We start from the raw sequence: 25791 nt of genomic DNA, 5'->3' as shown, positions 1-25791 counted from the left end.
CCAGATAATTCAAGATACTCATAAAATGTACAGCTTGATTTTCATAATCCTATCTCTTGGTAGTTTTTATCCATTCTTCACTATTTTTAATAGCATATCTAAAACAGGTGTGAAGATGTCCCTGTACAGTTTAAAATTCTGTGTGTCAGCAATGCAGGCTGTATTCCAGAAGAGTTGTTTCCACAGATGCTGGAAGCTTACCTTTCAGAAAATCCTTTTTCAGATGATCTACCTCATGATTTCTAAAACCTTCGTGAAAATACTTGTCCCTGAGTTGCTTATTTATCTTGTTACGAACTTATATCTCCAGCCGTATTTCAGGGGAACTTGGAAGAATTAGGTTAATTTGGGAGACCTGTTTGTCACATGTTGTTCCTCCTCCCCATTGCCTCCTTCCTCTTTCTTCCCTTCTTTCCCCATTTGTTAAATAAACATTTAGTTGGCAGGTTTTAATTTTGTTATTAACAACCCATCTTGTTTTTCTGAAGTGTCTTAGATATTTTGTGATTTGTAGTCAAAAGATTTCTTGGGCCCAGGGAAACTGCTCTGTGTGGCTTTATAAATGCAACCTTTTCTATTCAAAAGATTATTTTTGGTTTAGTATGGATGATACCACACCAGTGTACTTTTTTTTTTTTCCCATTGACAGAATTGCCTAGCCTTTCTTTATTAGAATTATTAATATTTTTCCATCATACTTTATTGTTTGTATTTTGGGAAATGTGCAACCTTCCAGTCCCCTTGATTGCCGTAATGCATAAGAAACAGGGATGATGTTGCATGTGTACCAAGTGCATCCAAAACTATCAAACTCTGATGTGTTGCTTTAATTCTTGCAAGTATATTGGTCTTCTGCTATCTTGTCCTTGAATCCTGCACTAGTAGTCCACATTCTTACATTTTTGTTGCAGGCTCCTGCTATTTTGTGCATGTGTTCAAGTAATTTCTTCATAATCAAATCCCCTCCCTTTCTATCTCCTGTTCAATTTTTCTTCTAGCTCTTGAAGGTTGTTAATAAAAGTTCAGTCTATCTGTAAAATGTACATAACGAGGTATATATTATGATTCTATTCTTTCTAGAATGACTTATCAATTCAGTGCTTCTGAATTTATTACGTTCCATAACTTTTGTAAAGTACTCTAGGAACACAAATTAAAAAAATAAACTTCTCAGGCTCTTCAAACTGTAAAAAGTACTCTTTTTATATACAGAGAAACAGGAAAAGGATGGTATAAGCTAGATTCCTGTGATTTTGGGTTTGGGTTTTGATGCCTAGGTCGTGTTGTTTGGCCAGGGTGGGTGGAGGGGGATATGTGTGTGTGTGTGTGTGTGTGTGTGTTAAGGGTAGATCAGATGTAGTAGTGTGAGGAGAGGATGATGATGTCATTTTTCCTTCTCTCTTGAGTAAAATGATGGACAGACCTGGACATTTTTTCTTCTAGTGATGTAGTCACAGTTAAACAAATATCTAGAAAGGACTGCTCTGCCAAATGAAATAATGACTCTAAATTCTCTATATAGTTCCCTGTATTCTCAAATCTGATTTATTGATAGGAAGAAAGCTAAAGTAGTGTAACTGAATACTCTGTTCTACATTTCTACAAGACATCAGGTGAGACTCTGTATGACCTTATTTACCTTACTTATCCACAGGTGCTCATTGTCTTAAACTAAACCAGCAACCTGCCTTTCGTTTCCTCTTCAGCTCCACCACCATGCACATTGTACAATTCAGACAGTGTGATTCATTTTTAGATTTACATGCCAGGTGGTTTCTGCAAAGGATGTTCAGTGCAACACTGAAGCTTTAGCTACTGTAAATGGTTGAGGCAGTTGATGTCATTTCTTATTCTTGAGAAAACCCTCTGGCAGTTTGCAGTTACTATTAGCAGCCTCAAAGTTTGTATTTGGGATAAGAAAGTTCTGAGCTTTCACACATGCCCACCCTCTACACCCTTCTCAGTCTTCCCACACAAACCATATGACCAATCATATAGATTTTTCACTTAGGATGATTAAGGTTGCACTGAAATAAAATGCCAAAGTACACCTGGGTTTAAAAACAGAAAATAGGCTGACAGTTCTATATGCATCCTCCCCTCCTGCTTTGTGCTCTTTAATCTTGCAATTTACTAAAAATTGATTTTAAATTAGTATTTTTCCAGTGTATTATCTGTTCCCAGATGCTGTGACTCCCGTAAATGTGCATGCCAATTGACTAGGTCCTTTATTGTGGCATTGCGTTTATATTCTTAAATTATCCAGGTCTGAAATACTTTCTGTGGAGAACCTTCGACAGATACATGGAACGTAAAAGGAATATGCAGTCATCATCTTACAAGGCTATGCACTTGATGTTTCTAATGGCAGCAAGACAAACTATGAAATCAGAATTAATTTATAGTGGCTTCCAGCAAACATGTTTGCTTCCATTATGAGTAGTTTGCTGCATGTTTGATGAATGATGTGCTTTCTTCATAGTCACTTGTAAAAGTTCAAAATGTTCAAAATTCAAGTCAAACATCAATTTTAGTGCTTGTTATTGACAACATAATGCAGAGCGGAGCTATATTTTCATGTTGACCTTACCAATGCTGACTACCTCCCATGAATCTATCTGGTCTAGTGGTATCTTTTTGAGTGTAGCTGCTTCCATTTCCTGTAATAGAAGTTGATATTATAGGGAAGTAACTTGCATCAGTACTGAGTTGTTTTCTTTTGTGAATTATATGCTAGATAACTATAATCTGAGACAGTTAATGGAAAATACTTTCCTTCCTCATAAAAGTAGTAGTAAAGATTTTTCTTTAGTGAAGGCATCTCTTCAAGTTTAAAAGTACTGTTTTTAGTGGTCCTGCTAATTTCACTAAGCTATAAAGTCTTCCTTATCTTAAAAAAAAATAAATCCTGTCAACTACTGTTTCTGTCCAGTTGAAAGGCCATCTTGTAAAAAGCACTGTTTCTTTGATGATGTTAGATATTTGACTTTGTTGTAATTACTTCACGAAACAATTACTTAAATTAACACTACCTCTGGAGTTGTTTTCTCCAGTTTAGTCTGATGTTGGCTGTCTTTAAAAATGCTTTGCTTGAATTGGAATGTCTTTTCTTTCTCTTTTCATTTCCTTTCCCTTTTCACTAGATTACTGTTTACAAAAGTCAAACTGGAGTCCCTGTGCAGAGGCCCAGATGAAGCACTCCTTACCTGTAAACACATGCTCCAGATTTGGAAATCCTGCTACAATCTCACTAACCCAAGGTAAGATGCTGTAGAATTCTAGGCTGCTCGATACCTTGTTCAGTAGTCTTTCAGGGCAATATTAGGTCAGCGGTCCTGCTTTTACTTGGTCTGGTATTTCATATTGTCGTGGTTTAGCCCCAGTCAGCAACCAAGCCCCACGCAGCCGCTCACTCACTCCTCCCTGGTGGGACGGGGGAGAGAATCAGAAGAGTAAAAGTGAGGCAGCTCATGGGTTGAGATAAAGACAGTTTAACAGGGAAAGCAAAAGCCGTGCACACAAGCAAAGCAAAACAAGGAATTCATTCACTCCTTCCCATGGGCAGGCAGGTGTTCAGCCGTCTCCCGGAAAGCAGGGCTCCATCACGCGTAACAGTTACTTGGGAAGACAAACGCCATCACTCCAAACATCCCCCCCTTCCTTCTTTTCCCCAGCTTTATATACTGAGCATGACGTCATATGGTCTGGAATATCCCATTGGTCAGTTGGGGTCAGCTGTCCTGGCTGTGTCCCCTCCCAGCTTCTTGTGCCCCTGGCAGAGCACGGGGAGCTGAAAGTCCTTGACCAGTGTAAGCGCTACTTGGCAACAACTAAAACATCTCCACATTATCACCACTGTTTCCAGCAAAAATCCAAAACGTAGTCTCATACTAGCTACTACGAAGAAATTTAACTCTACTCCAGCTGAAACCAGGACACATATGAACAAACTAGTCTTCTGGGAGTGTGAAGACTGAAGTGCAAACTGGCTGGAGACTGAAGTGTAAAGATACTAGTTGATGGTGGACACGTGGAAACTACCCAGAGTTCTGGGAAGTAAGGTACGCCAAAGCTAATAAGCTTTGCAGCAATGAGGCCTAATTACAGAGACTGGGTATCTCTGCCATTCCCCTTGATGGGGCTCAATGTACTGGTGTAGTCTTGATATTTACCCCCCACCTCCCCGACCTAGGTTATAGAGCCTTTTATATTGGCTAGTGGAGAGATTGCTGTAGTGAAAATTTAGTTCAAGGACTTTTCACTAAATAAAATGAAGGAGGACTATTAAGACTATAGAAACATCAAAGGTCACATGGATAAATACGATGTGCTTACAAAATCAGCATGGCTTTTTTTTAAAGGGAGGTCTTGCTTATGAACCTATTTAAGTTCTTCAAAGACATTACCAAGTATTTTTATAAGTTGATATAGTACTGTCCGGGTTTCCAAAATGCTTCTGTGAAGGTCCTTTGCCATATATATTTAGATAAGCTGTGAAATAAATGGGAAGGCCGCTTTGTAGAGATCCATGCTGGTACTATTCAACATGGTTTATCAAGTTACCTGGAGAAGAGGACAAGTGGGATTTCCTGCTATCTGGTTGTTTGAAGGATTGACAGTTTCTGGAGAAGAGATGCTGCAGCAGGAGAGCTTTGTACCAGGTGGCGTCAGATACCTGTATGATGAACGCTATCTGTTCAGTTTTTGCTCTCGCTGTCTTTGATCTCAGTTATGTAAACACATACATCTCTCTAAGAAGACTGAGAGAGCTGGCCTGATGGCCAAAGAGGGAAAAATGCTTCTCTCCTTAGTGAGCTAGTGAGCAGTTCAGAGCAGGAAGGTTTGGAAGGTGTGGCAAGAAAAGCCTGGGAAGGGACCTAAGTCAGTCACAGAGCTTTGAGAGAGACACTGACACTGTGCTGTGGAGCAGGGAGCAGGACTCGGGTTACAGAAGGCAAGTACATCAGCAACTAGAAAAGTTTGAGCTGAATTATTTTCAACTCAAAGACACTGAACAAGCACCAGCGACCTGGGAGAGAATTTCTCTTCCAACTTAGTGGGCGATGTTTTACTTCAGTTGGCTGGTTGCGTGTGTGGGGAGTGGGATTTAAGAGTTTATTGTCAGAATGCTGTCTCTGCAAAATAGTTACAACTTTTATGGAAGCTTAATTTCAGTGAGGCTTTGCATGTACTCCAACTCTGCTGATCTGATTGCCTTCCATATCTGCTGTTACATCCTCTACACAGATCAGGGCTCTAATCGTGGCCTGTCATTACTTTTTTGTTGTTGTTGTTGTGCTAAAAGCAACTGTGCCTTGTTAAATATGTGTTAAGTAATGCTTCCTTCAGACATCAGCAGTGACTGTGCAAACTTGATCTTGGCTGTGTCAGCTTCAAACAGCAATGTTTGCTAACTCTCATGTCACTGTTCTCCTTCAAGAACATCCAAGTGGAAAAATCAAGGAGGACTACTTTTCGTCTGATAGTTTTTACTGCTTTTTTTCTCTTGACATTTAGAGCTTTTCTTGAAGTTCTGGTTTAAGGTAACAAATTAAAATGAAGTTAGGAATGGACTGGACAGGGGCTATGGATAAGTGTCACAATGGAAGGAGACAGGTTTCACGAATCACACATTCAGAGTTATGTCAAACAGTGCATACGGAGACCAAGCTGTGACCTTTCTTGGATGGTCTGTGAGAAGTTTAAGGGCTGAATACCTTCATGTTGTATGATGGTGATCCAGATCTGTCTGGGATGACAATTATAACTCAGACCTGAAATGTGACTGGGAAGTTCAGTTCTCCCAACTGCATTCCAGATGTAGTGAAGAATGATGATGCAGGATTGTTATGAAAGCCTAAATTTTCCAACCGCTGCAATTTTAACAGACACTTTATTTTGTTGAAAAGCACCGTTTGAAAATTTTGTCTCCACTGGAAATAATTGAAGCTTTTTAAATAGGTCTTTAAGCCAATAATAAAAGGTCTTTTAATAATTAAAAATCTTTTTAGAATGTTGTTTTTCAATGATTTAAATATCCTTTATGCTTATTTGAAACATCTTTTTCGATTCTGATTTAGACTGAAGACTAATTTTGAGGTATCATTTTCCTAAAGAGATAAGAACTCACTTTTTCAATACGCTGTGTTTTATGTTAAATATTTTTTCTTGCAATTAATCAGACTTTATGGAGTAAACTTGGGTTCAGTGTCCTCAATAATCCTTTAATAATGAAAACAAATTATGTATAATTAGATATACCACACAAAGTAAAGGCTAAATGCAACACTGTGCCTTAACGTTGAAGGCATTCAGAGCAACTTTCTTTTGTCTTTAATTGGCATACAAACATTTTCCTCATGAGATGGTTAATAGGAATTTTTAAATTATTTTGTGGTGTAAGGCTTGGAAGGTTTAAATGTTTATCTTCAGCCTGCTGCTTGAAGTTCACTAGAAAATAGTCCAATTCTTTTCCAGTTCTTAGTTTGCATTAGGAAAACAGAACAAACTACAATGCCTGTGCTGTGCTCAGAAGATATTTGTGCTAAACCTGGCTTTACTTGTCAGCAACATTTGGTGCATTATTGCTTGTGGATTGAGGAAGTAATTAATGCAGCGGTTACCAGAAAATATGCACCAACTGATGTAACAACTATATATGGTGTGTGTCCCAGAAAGTTCCCTTCCGTTTCCTGTGGATTTCTATAATGGCATCATTTTGTAAGGAAATCAATCATGCAGTGACATTAGGGTAGTGCAAAATTTTGTTTATACCATTTTTAGTAACAGCTGTACAAAGAGAGGAAGTTGTTTTACTGGGGTTTTAAAGTGTGCAACTTTTATAGAGTTGCTGAAAGGCTCCTTAAACTTCTCTCAGTTCAAATTTGGAAGGATGGGATTTTAAAATTAAGGCAAATGGAAACACGTACTGAATTTCAGTCTTGCTGTTTAGATTAAAGTCTCTCAGGCTTTACTTTAAGCTAGGAATTTTGTGGAGTTTTTTCAGTGAGAATCAGACAAATGTTTGCACCGTGTTAAGTTGGACTAACAGGCCGATTGCTTTAAACCTTAATTATTTTTTAAGTTTGTGGGGTGCTTTTTTTCTTCATAGAATCATTAAGGTCGGAAAAGACCTCTAGAATCATCAAGTCCAACCATCAACCCAACACCCCCAGGCCTCCTAAACCATGCCCTGAAGTGCCATGTCTACATGTTTTTTTAACACCTCCAGGGATGGTGACGCCGCCAACTCTCTGGGCAGCCTGTTCCAATGCCTGACCACTCTTGCAGTAAAGACATGTTTCCTAATATCCAATCTAAACCTCCCCTGACACAGCTTGAAGCCATTTTATTTCATTCTATCACTTGTTACTTGGGAGAAGAGACCAACACCCACGTCACTACAACCTCCTTTCAGGTAGTTGTAGAGAGCGATAAGGTCTCAGCCTCCTTTCCTCCAGACTAAACAACCCCAGTTCCCTCAGCTGCTCCTCATAAGACTTGTGCTCTGGACCCTTCACCAGCTTCACTGCCCTTCTCTGGACAAGGAGCTCCAGCTCCTCGATGTCCTTCTTGTAGTGAGGGGCCCAAAACTGAACACAGTACTCAAGGTGTGGCTGCACCAGTTCCAAGTACAGGGGGACAAACCCTTCCCTACTCCTGCTGGCCACACTATTCCCAATACAAGCCAGGATGCTGTTGGCCACCTGGGCACACTGCTGGCTCATGTTCAGCCACTTGTCAGCCAGCACTCCCAGGTCGTTCTCTGCCGGGCAGCTCTCCAGCCACTCCTCCCCAAGCCTGTAGCGTTGCATGGGGTGGTTGTGACCAAAGTGCAGGATCCGGCACTTGGCCTTGTTAAACCTCATACAGCTGGCCTCAGCCCATTGATCCAGCCTGTCCAATTTTATTTTTATTGTCCAATTTTAAATGAAGTTTTTAAAGAAGTACTCATTCATACTGAATAGTACCAGACCTACAAACCTAAAAGTGAAATTACTGTATTAACCATAGAATGTTAAAGAAGTAGTGCCCATATGTGCTTCCTCACACTTTTCTGTCAGTGTGTCTCAATACTTGCCTCATCTTAAGGAGGAGTACTTAGTTCTTTAGTCCCTGTTGCTCTGCTGAATCTTTAATAGTATTTCTAGGGGCAATTAGTGTTCTAGCAAGTATATCAACAAGAAGCCTGAGGGACAGATACTGAGTTACAGCTAAAGTAGAAATTAAGTGCATTTGTCCCCAGGAGCAATCAGTGAAAACCAATGCTACTGCTTGGGCTTCTGAAGTGCTGGAAGTGTTCAGAATGTTCCTACTGCACTGTTAGGATCAAATTCAACATGAGGCAGTTCATATATATGTGTGTGTTAAAAAGCAACAACAGAAACCAAACCAAAACGAATAACCAGAATTCCAGGGATAAAAGTGATGCCTTTTTATGTGAAATGTACTTATGGGATCTTTATAACATCTTTACCTAAAATTAGATGTCCTGAGTTTAGTGTTTCTTTTCAGTCTGGAAGAGAGTGGATTTTCAAACTTATATCTGCCATCTCAGTTTACTGAGAGAGCTGTACCTCATATTATATAGAGCTTTAAGGTATAGTAAATCCTTTCTGTAAAGCTATTAGCTATGAAACAAATTAAAAGCCTGTATTCCCTTCGTGGTTGTATTAATGATGAAAACATAATTGCTGAAGTAAATATGGATTGAGTTTTGCTCAGCTTAATTCTGTTATAATGCAGTTGGCTTAATGCACTGTGAGTGGTTAGTGGTGCTTGGTACTAAATTTGTTCATAGCAAGAACATTTGTGGGAGGAGGGCAGCATGGAACTTGTATCTCAGTATATAATTTTAATAGCTTACAATTTATATACTTCATTACAGTGATTCCGGACGTGGGAGCAGCCTGTTAGACAGAGCTATTGCTGATAGACGACAGCTTAATACAATTACGTTACCAGATTTCAGTGATCCTGAAACAGGTAAGAACTGCATTTGAACAATAAAATTTGTAAAATGGTCTGGCCATAGCTAGATTTTGCATTAGTTTTTTTGTTTTATTTTGCAAAATCAAATCGTATTTTCATTGTTGTAATGTAAGTGGAAGTAGACATTGTGCAATATAAGATTTTTCTTTTTATTTATGAAGTAGTTGCTGACCACGTTCTCTGTAAATTAAAATAGCTGTAGTATGGATCTTGCTAAGCTTAGTGGTATTTTCTATGCAATGGCTAAAAATTAGTATGCTGAGCTAGCCTATTTGTCAAATTCCTATTATTTTATGTCCATTTGGTATTTGCACATATTTTTTCACTAAAAGGTAAATCAGAAAAACTTTAAAAATTCTTAATCTCAAAAAAACTGAAGGCATTGTTGCTAATTAAATTCATTGAAATAACTAATATATAGTAAAATATAATTACATGGTAGGTTGGCTTATTGTAGACCTAACTTTGACATTATAAGCAAGATTTGCTTATTACAAAGCATATATACTGTGATATTTTGATATGTATATCAAAAATTGTGGTGCACACATGCACTACAGAAAAGCTATGATTATTACATGTAGTAAATATTTACATTATATGATTTGTCTGTTTTAATATATTCAATTATCACAATGCACATCGATATGCCTTAGAAGTCATACAATCAAAAAGCAGGTGAGCCATGCATTCTGTGAAAATTGCAGAGGGAATTACCATGATGATTCTAGTTCCAAAAACCTTTACAGTATATTACCTGCATTCTAAATATTGAGAGTTTTCTGTTTCATGGCTTTTATCTCAAAACTGTAGCATGCTTTTCCTGGCACCTTTCATATGTGAATTTCTGCTTAATCATACAAACAGTTTACGGGAAAGTTTGCCAGCCTATGAATTAGAATACACTGACCCATAAATTAATATACATTCAAATGCTTAATGCATCTCTTTGTTTAATATCAGAATTGTGCAGTAGAGAAAAATCCAATTTAGATATTTAACATCTGAAAGTTAAAGTTGGGTTGAATGTTCATTCAATTTTGAAATTAGGTAAGTAAATAAAAAGTGTTCTGTGCTTGCTATAAGGGCAAGCAGTTTTGATTACAAAGATCAGGTCACCTCATTTCGAAGAATTGCAATATGATATGGTCTGAAGTATGGCATAATTTAGCTTGCTGCCCCTAATGTGGAATTTTCTGTCGTCTTGTACTTGTATAATTAAAACTTATAACATTATATCACTCTATAGTGATCATTCTATATTCTAGTCTAGCTCATTGTTTCATTTTAAGGACATAACTAGATTTTGAAGGTTTCATATACGTATACAGATAGACAGATATAGATAATCATGCCTTCAAAAAAAGTGCTTCTTGGTGGGGGGGAGTGTTGTGGAAATTTTTTTGTGGTTAGTTGTGGGTTTTTGTTTGTTCTTCCCCCATGCAGACACAAAGCTCTTGATCTACACCTTCGGGGTGTCCTATTTTATATATGCCACACTTGAGAGCGTAATGAATTGGTGCTTTTTAAAGACTGCATATTCCTCAAAACTTTCAAGTAAAGATGAACCCTCATCCAAAACAGTAAGCTTTTCAAGAAGCTTGTCCCAGATTCCAATCCTGCAGCCAAAATCTTAATAGGAAAACAGGATCTATAAATACATTCTGATTTTTATAGGAGTTCTCTTTTTTTCCTGAAGCTAACAACACAGCTGTGTTGTTAGAGCTTATCTCTACTGTCAAGGAGGAGAAGATGGGAAATTAAAAATATGGGTCCCCTTTTTGATTATTTTTCTTGCAAAAGGTAATTGTGGAGGATGGGGGGGTGGTGTCTCTTTTTCCTGTTTTTGTGGGGGGGAGTTGGGGGTTGTTTTTTATTTGTTTGGGTTTCTTTAATTGTTAATTTTAGCAGAAGAAACCTTGCTGCAATACCAATACTCAAATTCTGGTAAGGACTATAGCTTTGTTATCTACTGTTTCTATACAGTAGTATACATATAAAAGCTCCCTATCCAAGTTTTGTCCAAAATTCTTCATATAGAATTTTTGCAGAAATTAAAAGGTTATGGTACTAGAAGAATAAAAGAAGTCAAGCTTTCTCCTACTGTTTGAGAAAACTTTAAGCAGACTGTCAAAAAATATTGTTCACAAAAGGCAGATGATAAAAACAATAGATGGTTGAGATTTAGACCTGTATAGGCTGAAAGAGCTGCTGTGCAAATCCTGTGGATCCCCAGTGTTTAAAAATGCAGAAGAAATTGAACATTTAAATAAGCAAACGTTAAAGTAGGGGTATGTAGGAAAGGTATTGAAGAAAATCCTTTTAGGATGGAAATGTTTGCTCCTTTCTCCTTTATAGAGTATAATGCTACCATGTGTATGCATTTATGTATATATATATACACGAACATTTGGAAATTTTCCCCTTCCTAACTTTGCTTGCCACCTATAACGATGATCCCCTGTGCCTGTCTAGTCTGAGTTTGGCCAATCTGAGTACCAAGAAATGAGAGCTAAAATTCAAATCTGAAGTCTTATGTACTTGCAATTTGAATTTTAAAATTCTTTAAAAAGTACGTCTAGCTGTAATGGGTGTAAACCATTCATTTTCTTAGATGCATCGATTAAGCAAAAGCTGAAATGTTTTTTAAAAAAAGGTCTTAAAAACAGTTTTATATAGAGCTCTTACCAATCCCATAATCAGAAATTATTAAATTATGCAAGTTTAAATTAGTATCACCTTTGAAGTATAAGAAGAGTGTACTGTGGATTTCTTGCAAGGCTAGACTGTTAATTCTAATGCCCTGATCAATAACTGTGGCAAATCTGCTTTAAGTTTGCCTTCTGTTTCAGCTGGTTTGCCATGAGTGGCATGCACCCAGATTTGTATATATTGATGAAGGAAATAAATATGGAGGGAAAAAAAAGTTTTGATGAGTCAATCATTGAAGTAAAATCTCACAGGGAGGCAGGCACATTTCCTGTCCAAAGATAGATATGCATATGGAAATCACTTGAGGCTCAGTTGGCTACTTTGGTAAAGGTAAGTTGCACTCAATCTTTTTAAAAACAGATCATTCAATTTTTTGTGTATTGGTTGCAATCCATTGAGTTTGTCATAGGAAGAAACAATTGTAGATGAGTTTTAAACTTTGGTCTTTATTTCCCCGTAAATATACTTTACAAATTTATGCATTAGAACATAAGAAAAAAATCTTTAATTTGCTTTTTTTAATATAGTTTAGTATGGAAAGAGAGTATATATGAGTACAGGGTATTTTTGTTATGTCACTTTCAGAAGAAGTGATATTTATTTTATGTAGAAGCCATTTCCATCTTACTGAGTGGTGAAATAAGTGCTTTGCATTTTGGCATCCCTGAGTCCATTAAACCCTGTTCTTGATCTTTTTTCTTTCCTGCCCCCCCACACCCTTATCATTCTCTTTGTTTCGCTTTTTAGCCTCTGATACTTCCTCATCTTCTCTCTCAAGAACAGAGTCTCCTCTCCAACTGTTTGTATCTTCTCATCTTCCTCATCCTCATCCCAAACCAGATACCTTTGTCTGGCCCCATGCAGCCTCTCCATACTGTGACCAAGTTCCTGAGCCCTGTACACCTTCTCGCTGTAAATTGGTTTTCTACTCCTGATGGGCGTGTTAGTTTGTGCTGTGTTTTTCTGATAATCTTCATCTGATAAACTGTGTTTAAACAGTTTAAGTTTCAACACAGTGTCAGTGAAATCTGGCCTTTCAGGTGTACTTCATTAAATACTGAATGGACTTTAGGAGTTTCATCAGAAAATACTTATATTGATCCCAAAAGAGGTAAAGTTACAGACCTATTTAATACTTTGTCCTCATGACCGTTACAGAAAATTATAGGTATTTGGTAAAAGAGGTTATTGGCCAAGACTGCTTTGTAGCATTTGGTGCTTTAAATTATTTCCATTGCTGGCATCTGCCTAACAAGACTCTTCTTTCCACAGAATTTCCTTCTTATCTGTACAGTTTATAATGACTTAATTTCAGAAAGCCTTAGCTAATTGCATCCAAACCTTCCCTGAAAATTCACACAGAGGAAGAAATTGCTTAAATATCAGTGTGTATTTTCATATCACAGGTAGGGCATATTGGAATGATTCAGAGGTATTAGAGCAGTGAAAAGCAGCATTATACCGTTTCAAGTCAAGAGCCGTTCTGTTCATTGAAATTATGCCAATTTAAACATGCAGTAAGATCAATCCCCATGTTGTTTGAAAACAAACTGTATAGTAATGCTGCCAGAGTAGATCAGGTAGCCAGGTAAAATCAACATAGTTTTCCAGCTGTTTCTTTTAACTCCTTTTAATTTCTGTTAAATTTTCCTTCACCCATAGCTTTATGCAGAGCGCTGGTTTTGTCACTGCGTTTAACTATACTTCAATCTTAAGAAACTAATTTTTGACATCTAGACTTTAATTGATATTATGTCAAAGATATTAATTCCTAACAAAATGTAGAAAATAAATCTTTGAGTATTAGCAAAATCTACTTGTTAAAATAGCTGATGTAAGTTTTGAAAACACTAGCTCATATATAAGCCTGTAACTGGAAATAAAGAAAAACACTTCCTTTAGACTCCAGGAAATTGGTGTCCAGTAGGAGTTTAACTAGTTGAAGTCTGACTTTCTTCTTAAAGCATTTGAATAGCTGATTGATTGCTATTACAGGTTTGCGTGTTGTTGAGGTGAACTTGCTCAGACCTAGTCTATAAACAGTACATCCAGTTAGCATTAAATTACTTGTTCTTTGCAGAGCTACAATAAAAATTTAATAAAAACCCACTGAAGAATGAAAGCAACCTGAAAGAATTCAGAAGCCAAAACATGGATTCCATTATGTAAAGCCCAAGTTTTCCATTTCCAAGCTACTCCATCCTCAGGGAAAGGAGCTTCCACAATATGATTAGAAGTAGTGGACCCATGAAAAAAAACAAGATATTGGAGTCCTTTGTATAGTATAAATAATTAATGAAAGTTAAAACTCTCTCTCTCCTTGAATAAGTAGAGGTTTGCCTAGATGCTTATAGCATGTCAGTATAGTTAGCAGGGCTGACAATCTCATTTTCTGTATCTTGCTCAGTTCATTCTTTTTCCTTGTGAAAGAAGCAAAATGCACTTTGTATTATTGTCTTGACTTCCAATTTCTGAACAGGAACATGATTTTAGAGGTGTAGCAAAGGCTCAGTGAAAATATTTATTGTAAACAGTAATCTTTATTTAAATTTTTTATCTTTTGAAACCCTGTAAACCTGATTTACAGTTTGAAGATTATCAGAAATCCTGTGGCTTTCTTGGAGTTCTTGGTTTATATATATACATTTCTTTTTCCTCCTTACTTTGAATTTTAATTTGTGGTTTGATCTGTTCAAAGGCAATCCATCAGATGCTTACTTTCATGGTTTTTACTCCCTTTTTTCAGTTTGTAAGTAGTATTCACTGTGCAGCTCTATTAATGTCTGAAAGACTTAAATCACCTTTTCCTTTACCACAAAACGTACATATTTTTTCCATCAGTAGTGGAAATTTGGTAGTGTGTAATGCAAGGCTGATGCTCTTTGCCCATTCAGTCACCCCAAGGGCTGTAATCTTTCGAGATCTGAATGCACTCAACTAACACTTGCATTTAATAATTAAAGAGGCAGTATTCATTTCTAGAGGACTACAAACAAAGATGTATTGGGAAGGTCTTGTATAACATAATGGCCAGCTGCCAGTGTGTTGTGTTAGAGAAGATTTTATGCCGCTGCTGTTCCTGAGTATGTTGGTCCAGAACGCAACATTGCAACTGCTGTCATGAGTCATAATAAACTACTTTCTCCTGTGGTACACATTTTGCTTGTAGAATAAATTTCTTAAGAGTATATTTTAAAATAATGAAATGCTGAAAACAAGATAAATAAGAAAGAATGAAGAATATAGATCAATAAAAATAACTGCTGCTTTAACCAGAATGAGAAATAATGTTCCTTTTCTCTAACCAGTTAACATTATAAAGCTCTGTATTTAGCCCTGGTTAGTAAATTATGGGATTTTTTTTCATTCATTACTTTTTCATAGATTTTTATGAGGTAGTACAGGAGACCAATTTGGTGGAGGAAAGAAAAATAAGATGATAACTAAACCAGCATGTTTGACAGTGACTGCGCATGGAAAATCTTTTTCAGAGAGCTGAGAGGAGGCTCTGTGAATGATGCTGTCCATACCTGACTACTAATATCTCCATGCATAACTTTGTACCAAAAGATAAGCTAGCTTTGTAATTAATGATTGTGAAAAGTGTCTCAGGCACTTAATGAATTTTATAGGAAAATTGTTAATTTTGGCTAAACCTGCCAATCTATCATACCAAAAGCATCACTTCAGTGACGTATTAGTCCTGCAGAAGGTACTGCCTCTTTGTATCATGCAATTGCTTTTTTTTATCAGAGTTCTCTGTATGTCACACTGCTAATGTTCTTACTGCCAGCTTTGAGCGCATGTAAAGTTGATAGTCATGGGGTTTTTCCTCTTTTCTCCTGCATGAGCATTGCTGTTAAAGAATTTTTTTATTTATTTAAATGTTGAAACATTGAAAACATGATGAATGTAACATTCTTCAGTAATATTCTCTTTTATGGTATAAAAAGAAATCCTGTTATAGTGCTTTTGTCAGTTGATATGAACATGTTTCATGAAGGACAATGGTCCATTTGTTTACTCATTTTCAGAGGAAAATTTGATGTACATAGCAAAGTGATTTTGTTTTTCTCCAAGCCTGTATGCTAACTAAGTGCTGACAGAGTCCATGTCTTAGTTCATGTCCATTAGGCTACGTTTTGAAGAATTTATTAGGAAATGACCAAGGAAAGAACTGAAGAAGTCATGAGACGCTTATTTACATAGGGTGACTTATAAATGGTATTTGAAAGATGGGCTTCGTGTAGGCTCTTCCCTTATATTTATCTTAAGAAAAGCCTGAAGAGAATAAATTGAACACTTTGTTGTTAATAGAAGTTGAACTGTAGGTTTGACTTGGAAAAGAAAGGTTTCTGTGAGATGACTTAACATCTTGGTTAAATTTTGTTACAAGGCTGTTGGTAGGTTTCCTATTTGAGATTTAATTAAAACATTGACATAACCATGGTTTTTGCAGATACTATGTTAGTACATTGAGTAGAAACTATAAATTCTGGACAAATGTACAGATGTCATTATAGGCAATTTGAATGGGAGGTTTTCCCACTCAAATTGACCATGACCAGGTGACCCACCTAGTGGATGAGGGAAAGGCACTGGATGTTGTCTACCTGGACTTTAGCAAAGCCTATGACGCTGTCTCCCACAGCATCCTCCTGGACAAGCTGGCAGCTCATGGCTTGGACAGGTTTACTCTTTGCTGGGTAAAAACCTGGCTGGATGGCCGAGCCCACAGAGCTGTGGTGAACAGAGCTAAATCCAGTTGGCGGCCAGTCATGAGCAGGGTTCCCCAGACCTCAGTTTTGGGTGGGAGTGTTGGTCTAGTTGAGGGTAGGAAGGCTCTGCAGAGGGATCTGGACAGGCTGGATCAATGGGCTGAGGCCAGCTGTATGAGGTTTAACAAGGCCAAGTGCCGGATCCTGCACTTTGGTCACAACCACCCCATGCAACGCTACAGGCTTGGGGAGGAGTGGCTGGAGAGCTGCCCGGCAGAGAACGACCTGGGAGTGCTGGCTGACAAGTGGCTGAACATGAGCCAGCAGTGTGCCCAGGTGGCCAACAGCATCCTGGCTTGTATTGGGAATAGTGTGGCCAGCAGGAGTAGGGAAGGGTTTGTCCCCCTGTACTTGGAACTGGTGCAGCCACACCTTGAGTACTGTGTTCAGTTTTGGGCCCCTCACTACAAGAAGGACATCGAGGAGCTGGAGCTCCTTGTCCAGAGAAGGGCAGTGAAGCTGGTGAAGGGTCCAGAGCACAAGTCTTATGAGGAGCAGCTGAGGGAACTGGGGTTGTTTAGTCTGGAGGAAAGGAGGCTGAGACCTTATCGCTCTCTACAACTACCTGAAAGGAGGTTGTAGTGACGTGGGTGTTGGTCTCTTCTCCCAAGTAACAAGTGATAGAATGAAATAAAATGGCTTCAAGCTGTGTCAGGGGAGGTTTAGATTGGATATTAGGAAACATGTCTTTACTGCAAGAGTGGTCAGGCATTGGAACAGGCTGCCCAGAGAGTTGGCGGCGTCACCATCCCTGGAGGTGTTAAAAAAACATGTAGACATGGCACTTCAGGGCATGGTTTAGGAGGCCTGGGGGTGTTGGGTTGATGGTTGGACTTGATGATTCTAGAGGTCTTTTCCGACCTTAATGATTTTATGATTCTACCTTTAATTTAGAAGCATTTTGTTATGACCAAGACCTTCTGCCACACTTTGCAGTGTGTGGTGTGATTGTAATTCCAGATGTCAATCAGTAGTTTAAGTAGTAAATTCTAGATCTTTTGCAAACTCAGTCCCTGTTTGCACTTAGCCATTTTAGTATAAACAAGCTTCAGAACAAAACTTAACATATGAAAGTGAATAATCAGGATCCATTTTGGTGATATATTACTTTTCCAGACCTCATGCTTTTATAGTTAAAAATAAACACTTTTCTTCTGCTTGTGGTACTTTGAGGGAATTTTTTCTTTGTTCTTAAGGTCTTATAAGACCTATAACAGCAGGGCTAGAAGTTGTCTGGGAAGAGCGAGGGTATTTGTGTGTCTGAAAGATATGGGAAAATATTAAACCAGAAATAGTGCTGCTCTATTTGAGCATTTGAAGGAAGCCATAACTGAGCGAACTGTAACACTGAAAATGAGGATATGTTTGTGTTTGGCTGAGGGCACTGCACGCAGACTAAAGAAAGAAAACTACAGGTAAGGCTGGGAAGAAAGAGCAGAGCTTATGACAAAACAAACAGGGAGCCACCAAATAAGTAACTGGCTACATAGTATCTGTGAGGCCTCAAGCAGACTTTAAGATCCGCTCTTTACCCTCAGTTTCTCACAAACCACTACATATCCTTGTTAGTTGTAGTTGAAATTACTATACATTTTACAATTGTAATGTGACTATAAAGATCTGAATCTGGGGACCCCTGGGTTAGAACAAGGAACAAATCGTTCAGATGAGTTACTTCTAATAAGAGAAGCATTGAATAAAATTTGGAGGAAGGTTGGAAAAAGCTTTTTTTAGTACACAGGATCTTTAAATGATCTTTAAAGGATTTTTAATTATCTGCAAAATGAAAGCTTACTAATTGTATTTTAACAGAAGGAGCCAGAAATGAGTCGCAATGACAGCTAATTGAGGCAATACTAAAGGAGCATTTAGGGGTTTATGGGTTAGAGTTATCAGCCTGAGTGCAGTGTTCCTGAAAGATGCCTGATTGGGCAGTGTCAAAAAAGAGAGAAAGAAATAAAGAAAAAGGTAATAGCAAAGATGTAAAAGTGTAAAAAAGGATACAGTGGCTGTGCTGATTATATATGTAAAGCTGTACTGGAGGTCATCCCCCCTTCTTTTGGAAGCTGTGTAGCCCTGTGCTTGATATCTATCCCAATAGCCACTGCAAGGAGAGTTTTTAGAGAAACAAAATCAAACAAAAAAGCCCGATTATCAATGCTCTTGTGCAGTTTTGCAACATCCTTAAGTTCTCTACGTTTTACATAAGACTGAAGCGTGAAGGATTTCAAAGGCTGGGATTTCCAAACAGCCCTGCAGAAGATTACACCAAGTTTCTTTGCATGCTGCTTAACATTGATCTTCCAACTTAAACCCCAAAAGTCCACATATCTGGGATGTTGTTTAGAGGCAGCTTAAATTTAGTTGATTATGTTGAATAATCTGCAGCCTGAGTTTCTAAAACAGTTGAGTTGCTTGCTCCACGTTGAATTTTAGATTGTTAATATTAATTATTAATTTAGAGTACATTTTTATATCAGTTGTATTAATTTAGTGAAAGGAAGTAACTATTTACTAGTAGTTTGATTGAAGTAAGGACTCCTGAAGACTATTACTTTGTATATGTGTGTGTTTTCTCCAGAGAACTAATTGCTGCAATGTGTTAAGGGATATCTTTTTCCCAATCAGGAAATGTAAGCAATTTGCATAATAACATTTTGAAAAAAAATTTCCTAGAAATAATTTATTTTAAAGATTTTTCTTTTTTCTGCCACTCAGAATAAAGCCCAGGATAGGAGTTAATTACCATAGGAAGCACTTGGTATCAACTCTATTTTAACTTTAATATAGGTGGCACTGCAGCTCATAAGAATTTTATCCCAGTTTAGCTCTTTTTTATGCAGAAATTGATGTACAAAACGTTTTAATAATATATTACCATATGTGCTTTATGGTTAGGTGCTAGTGGCTTAAAATCTAAGAGCACACTTTCTACATGAAATTACTTTTGCCCTGGCTAGCAGCCAGAGTCCTTGCTTTAAATAATAGGAAATATAGGCCTTTATTAATACTAAATTGAATACTTGCTTTTTAGAAGGAAGGGATCAGATGATATCCTTTGTTCAGTGAACTGCACATTTTCTTTACAAATTCTTTTGAAGAGATGAGGAGACTCTTTCACTGTTAGTCCATAGAAGGCTAACAAGTGACAGGCTGCAGTGACATGCATTTACAGAAATGGCTATGACACAAGAAAAGGATTGCTGGTGACTAGTGCTTATTTATGGGACCTTTGTGGTATGTTTCTTGACCTACACTCCACATGCTTATTGCTTAAACTTCCCTTTTTGTATTTCTGCAGAAGTTAAGCTGTAAAGACACACAAAAACTTTAGTGAGTGTTCAATTCTGCAGGCTGGAGTTTGAGTTGTTTCATCCACCAGTAAAGGAAAGCGAACTCCATGGTCAGATACTGTTTCAGATCTTCAGCGCAATTGCTTGTTCATATGATATAGCAAGTGCTAATTATGTCCTGTGCTGCTTTTCCCTTGTTTTTGTTAGTTAAGGGAAACGTGATGCACACTTTCAGGCAGAACTCTTCCCACTGATCTGTGTACTAGGAATTTCTTCTGCTTTTCTGGTTTGCTGATTTATCTTGTCACACTTAAGAATGTATGGTTTATGTGGCAAATCCCTTCTTTTTAAAATTCTTAGAAAACCTGAGATATTGAGAGCAAAGGATTCATTTATTTCTTAACTGCTTGTGATGGGGTTGAGCTTGTGGAGTGCTGTTCAACCTGTACAGGATACAATACTTTCTTTTGGGGTACTTGCCCTTGCTGACCATTACAGATATGCTGACGGGCATTTTTGCCACAAGGCATTTTAACTCAGCCTGCTTGATTAGCCAGGGGTTTACATTCAGTGCAGTTTAATTGTCTATTTGTGATGGGGTATGTTGTGATCATCTTGTATATTAGTTATCTTTTTTGTACTGTTATTAGTCTTAAAATAGTCCTCTAATTGCACTCTGTAAAGACACAGCAATTACTAACACCAAAGTGCATGCAGCAACCTGAAGATTATGGTGTATGATACTGTCACAACCTTTTTTTGGATTGTACATTGCAAGAAAAGAGTTGTCAAGTTTAATAGAGAGTATTCCTAGTAGCAGCTCAAAAATATGTCAGGTATAGTTACCAATGTTCAGTGTGTTATATAGTCTTTCAGACCGGCATAAAAGCTTTCAGAACAAGGAAGATTAGCCTGACATTTCAAAAAACTTCTCCCAAACAATACATGTAAATTAAATCTTGAGCAGTTTGGGATAACACCTTGTATGATGAAAAGGGTTACAATGAAACGTTTCATGCAACGTATCTGGCCTTCATTCTTTCTGTGATGGTAATATTTTTTATTACTTCTACAGGTTCAGTCCATGCCACATCAATAGCGGCTTCTAGAGTGGAGCAAGCACTGTCTGAAGTTGCTTCATCTCTGCAAAGTAGCGCCCCTAAACAAGGTCCCCTGCACCCTTGGATGACTCTGGCTCAAATATGGCTTCATGCAGGTACTGTGAAAGTAAATGTCTGTCTTGTTCTTTCCCCTCCCCTTTCTCGCTCACCTAAAGACTTGCAAAAATGTGGTTTCATTCAAAATCTGTTATTTCTTATCGGATCAAACTTTTTTCCAGGTGCGTGTGTGTGGCACTGAAGCAAGTCAAGAAATAAAAAGCACATTAGAGTTGCTCGTGTGTAAGATCATTTATGTAAGATAAGGCGGTAGTTTTATAATGCAGTTGTTATCAGTGGAGTCATATCTTTTGTAGAACAAAGGCAACACTCCCTTAACCATGAAGAATTTAGTTTCTGAAGTACCTTGAGTATCTTAGTACTTGGACATTTCCAACCAATGGAATTAGGGTATCTAATAGGATGTTTGTATGATTATTGAATACAGTTCCTGCAACTAGAAAAGCTTTATCATTGAAAATAAATAATTCTGCGTATGTGGGGGAAAAAAGGGTAATAGTACCATTGAGCAAACTGTCCCTTGCAGCTGTGATAATGAGCTCTCATTCAGTTCTCTCCCTTCTGGCTTCATTAATGTAAAAGATCCAGGATTGTTTTTCTAAATGTGGAGTCATTGTGTGTGGATTTAGTATTGTCATGCTGCCTCAAGCCAAATGCAGTATCACAAGTGGCTGTTACATAAAATTTAAACCAGAAAATTATGATCCCCTGTATTTTCACACAGTTAAAAATGTACACTGTGCAATTGCTTTTGTTGATACTTGCATCAGAAAGGTGTAATTTAGAAATCAGTCAGAAATTGTTCTACTTTGGTCGGCTCTCATGCTTGAGCATTTTTCAGTGACATAATTATTTTTTTCTTTGTGTTTACATTCAACAAAACAGTGCTCTATTTCTTAGCATTTTAATTTACCTATTTTGCATTAACAGTTTTAGTGTGTAAAAGTCATTACAGGGCAATGGCTCCCAGTTATTTAGTGTTTTAGAGAAAAAGCCGAGAAGATTGGAAAGAAAGAGCATGATAATGATTAATAATAGTGATCTCATTTTGGGGTGGAAGGGCTCCTCAAAAGTAGCGCTGATTAGAACAAGGCAAGTTCTGCCAGGGTACAGTGTAGTTAACTGCCCTGCATCATGGCATCATTGATTCTAAATATTTACAAACCATCACAGATGGCCATCTACAGTAACTCTTAGCATCTAGAATGCTGATATTTTCTGAACCTTCTGTGACAGCTTGTTCAACTGCTTATTTTCTGTTTTTTTCATTTTTGCTGGTCATGTCTTGTTGCTGCTTATACGGTCCATGCAAGTGACTGCTACTGTTTTGTCCACAAAGGAGGGGTCTGGACACTCTGTGCGGATTCCTTTTTTTAGGTCACAGCTTAGGCAGGTTTGCATACATGTTGATGGTCTGCTGCTGCAATCTGCTGCACAGTCCACTTTCCACTCTTAAAAATATCTGTCTCAGCAAGTGTGATCTCTAGGTCGTATTCTTGATTCCCAGCAGAGGAAGCATGGGTGAGAAGTAGGAGAGAGTTGGGTTGGAGAATGAACTAAAGCGTTAAAGGTTCAGGGGAAGGACACAACAAAGTATGAGGAGTGCTCTGACTCTTTGTGTATGGGGAGCAATGAAAGAAAAAACCTAAGAGATGAAAAAGAGCTCTGTCTGCCTTCAGAGAAGGTACTGCAACCTGAAGTCTACTTCCTCTCCACTTCAGAATGATCCTGTTCTTGATACTTCAGGCTGGTGATTTGTGCTGTGTTTCAGAGCATTTAGGTATCATAGAATCAAAGAATGTCCTGAGCTGGAAGGGACCTGCAAGGATCGAGTCCAACTCCTGTTCCTGCACAGGATGACCCCAAAGCTCACACTAAATAGCATCCTGCTATTCAGCTACTTGTCCTGCTACAGTAAATGCCCTGAGCCATGAGAAAGGTTCTTTACTGTAGGAACATTCAGAACACTGTTTTTCCCAGAAGCACAATACAAAGCAGATATTCTAGAAGGTATCTTCATCAGCTTATATGGGTTACTTGCATAGAAAAGAGTGATAAAATTACTTAACGCCTTACTTACAGCACATGTTCTTTAAATAAAAGTGAAGACTTACCATTGGGGAATTGCTTCCTTTTTGAGTCTCATGCCACACTTAACTGTTTGACTCCCTGTACGGTTGTGCAGTGTTTTGCTTCTTAGTAAGGAGAAAAAAAAAAATCTTTGACAAGCTTTAAATCTTAAAACACAAAAATTGAGAATTATTCTTCCTGTTAGGTTATAGAGACATTGTGAAAAGTTATTTACATAAGTTCTAATACATGCAAAACTTAGTGGAACATATTTACCGAAACTAATATATGATGTGAAAAAGAGAGAAAAATGCTTGTTCTTATGGATATACAGTGTCATTCCAGCTGTCATTAGTGTAAATGAGCAGGCATTCAGTCCAAAGAAGCTGATTTTGCACACATTAACTGGCTTGTAATTTTTCATCTTGTGTTTATTAATGGACTGGTTCAGCCTTTCATTTCTGGTCATACAGTGTAAAGGTGGAAAATCAGGCTTATTTTAAATGTGAAACAAAATAACTTTTGCAATTAGTGCATTCTCCAGTAACTCATTAAAAACCAGACCTGTCTCTAAATGACCAATGGCTGCAGTGGTCCTTTGAGAAATGCATCAAGACTGAACTCAATATTGTTATGATGCTTGGTTGGAAAATAGGTTGATTTATTAATAAGATGTAGGTGTTGGCATTGGAATGCCAGAAAGCATTTCTGTTGTTCTCTAGGTGGAGACATTAAGAAGAGCACCTCAGACTTGGCACCTGGTTTCTCTTCAAACTGCTGATCCTCTTAGAGGTTTTCCTACAAAGTCTGCTAGCACTTGTCAGTTTTCCACAGCTGATTTATTTGAATTTGCCATGTTGGTTTTTAACATTTTTATTCAGTTTGAAGTCATTAATCTTAGAATGAACAGCTATCCTTCAGTTTCAGAAATGTCTTGAATGAACTTTCATGCTTAACACCTATGCATCAGTTCAACTTTTTGTTCATTCTTTCGTAGTTTTCCAAAAAGCCTGCTGTATATTCTTTTGGAGTGGCATAACTTCTGGTAGAGGAAAGGGGAAGTTATTTTTTAAATAACTATAACAACTTAAAATAATTCCTTTATTTTTAAAATTTAATACTTTTATGAAGGTCCATTAATAACTGTCAAGTTTCTCTGCTGCAGTTAGTAAGCAGGACAGCAAGATTTAGTATCTCTTACGGGAACATAATACTAATTTATAAGCAGTATTGCAGCCTCTATAGTCTAGTGTTGAAAGCCATTGCTACCATACTTGTTTCCCCTCAAGGAATACAGAATTTCAACTGCAGTCTGTTAAATTAGCCAATCTCTGCTTTCAGTCTAGAATTATCGTTGTAGCAGGTAATCACCTATTATGTAATTTTTAGTTTCTGCGTATTATTTGCTAACAGTTACAGCTTAGTGCATTTTATAGTCTGTTTAAATTGTCTTTTTCCTAACTGCTTTTTCATCGAGCAGCTTGGGAGTGTGTATTTAAAACTGTTTAAAGTCTGATGATGCTGGAGAAGAGACAATAAATCCAGGAGAGCTCAAATGGTTAGCATTTAAATAATGCAGTGTATTTTATACTCACTAAAATCTTGTTTCTTATGTAGTAATATTGACCACGTAGCTTTTAGAAGAGCACTCAAGAATGGAGTATCCAAAGCTTTTCCAAAATATTTTAGGGTTTTTAAAAAAAACCCTCTCAGTACAATTTGCATTTTATGCTATATATCCAGCTCTGAAATTATGGCTACAACTTGCTCTTTGGATTCTACCAACAGTTTGTAAATGTAAAATCCTAGAAAAACTTAACCTGTCCCATATTTAGATTTTGATTTTAAAATTTTACCCCTTCATTATCTTCCAGGTTTGCTATTCTTTAGTTATACAGTATAATCTCTGACTAGATGAGGTGGTTCTTTCAGGGTTATGGGGGGAAAAAAGTGTTGCTGGATCTGCGATTTCATGTGTTAGTTTTCACGTGGATGAGACATTTTTCCATCAAAAAGCATTTCATTAGTTCCTAAAAATATACTGCATTAATCCATACATCCACATGGACATACTATTTATGTTAGGTAGAATGTGTTCTGTGAAATCACTGAGTCAACTGAGGAGCAAAACAATGCTCTTCTGTGAAAAAGAAGTCTGCTCTCCCATCAACAGGGTCAGGTCTTAGAGGAAGAAAATAATTTACTCCAGCAACCCTGCAAAAATTGGTTAAAAAAGTAGAAAACAATTAGGACCTTTACACTGTGCTTACTCACCAACTCCTACTGGAAGTCCAGTTTTTGTAAGTTGTTATAAATTTATTTTGGTGGAAATAAGTATGAATATTCGTAGCAAGCATCACCTATAAGTTAGGGTTTATACACTCTGCTGTACTGACGTTTACTACTTAGGGATACTGTTCAGTCTCTTTGCAATTATCTCAGAAGAAAGCTCCTGTAAAGGTACTCAGACATCAGTCCCGGTCAGAGTTTTAAGCGTAATCCCAAACCCACTATTGTAGTGTGAGATCCTGATCTCTGATAGCCTTTAAGCCAAGATGGGTGGCCTGTACTGTACTGTGAGAAGCACTTCTTGAACTTTGTGGTTTTGATGGAGCATTTTGATTTAACCCTTAATTTATGAGACTCTTGCACAGCGTGATACAATAGAATGCAGTCATACAATTGCTTTGAGGGTCAATTTTTCTAGGGTCCCTACCAATGTAAAAGAAATAGATAGCCCAACCCAGAACCTTTAATACCTATTTCTTG

At 37.5% G+C, this 25791-nt stretch overlaps 1 protein-coding gene across 5 annotated transcripts in view; it reads left to right on the top strand.

The window, feature by feature from the left end:
- Positions 1–25791, top strand: part of TTC7B (tetratricopeptide repeat domain 7B) — a 148140-nt gene that overhangs the window by 91025 nt on the left and 31324 nt on the right. For 3 of the 5 annotated variants that reach the window (XM_064460561.1, XM_064460558.1, XM_064460560.1), the window contains 4 exons: positions 3144–3260; positions 8888–8985; positions 14402–14452; positions 20850–20990. In XM_064460561.1, coding sequence (XP_064316631.1) covers positions 3144–3260; positions 8888–8985; positions 14402–14452; positions 20850–20990 — 407 coding nt within the window. Of the gene's footprint in view, positions 1–3143; positions 3261–8887; positions 8986–12450; positions 12616–14401; positions 14453–20849; positions 20991–25791 lie in introns of all 5 variants that reach the window. The other 2 variants (XM_064460564.1, XM_064460559.1) reach the window with 2 other exon arrangements.

This window comes from Phalacrocorax carbo, chromosome 9 (genome assembly GCF_963921805.1).
Source record: "Phalacrocorax carbo chromosome 9, bPhaCar2.1, whole genome shotgun sequence".
Classification (NCBI taxonomy): Eukaryota; Metazoa; Chordata; class Aves; order Suliformes; family Phalacrocoracidae; genus Phalacrocorax; species Phalacrocorax carbo.
The sequence above is the reverse complement of the archived record's forward strand: the minus strand, read 5'-3'. Positions and strand labels throughout refer to the sequence as shown.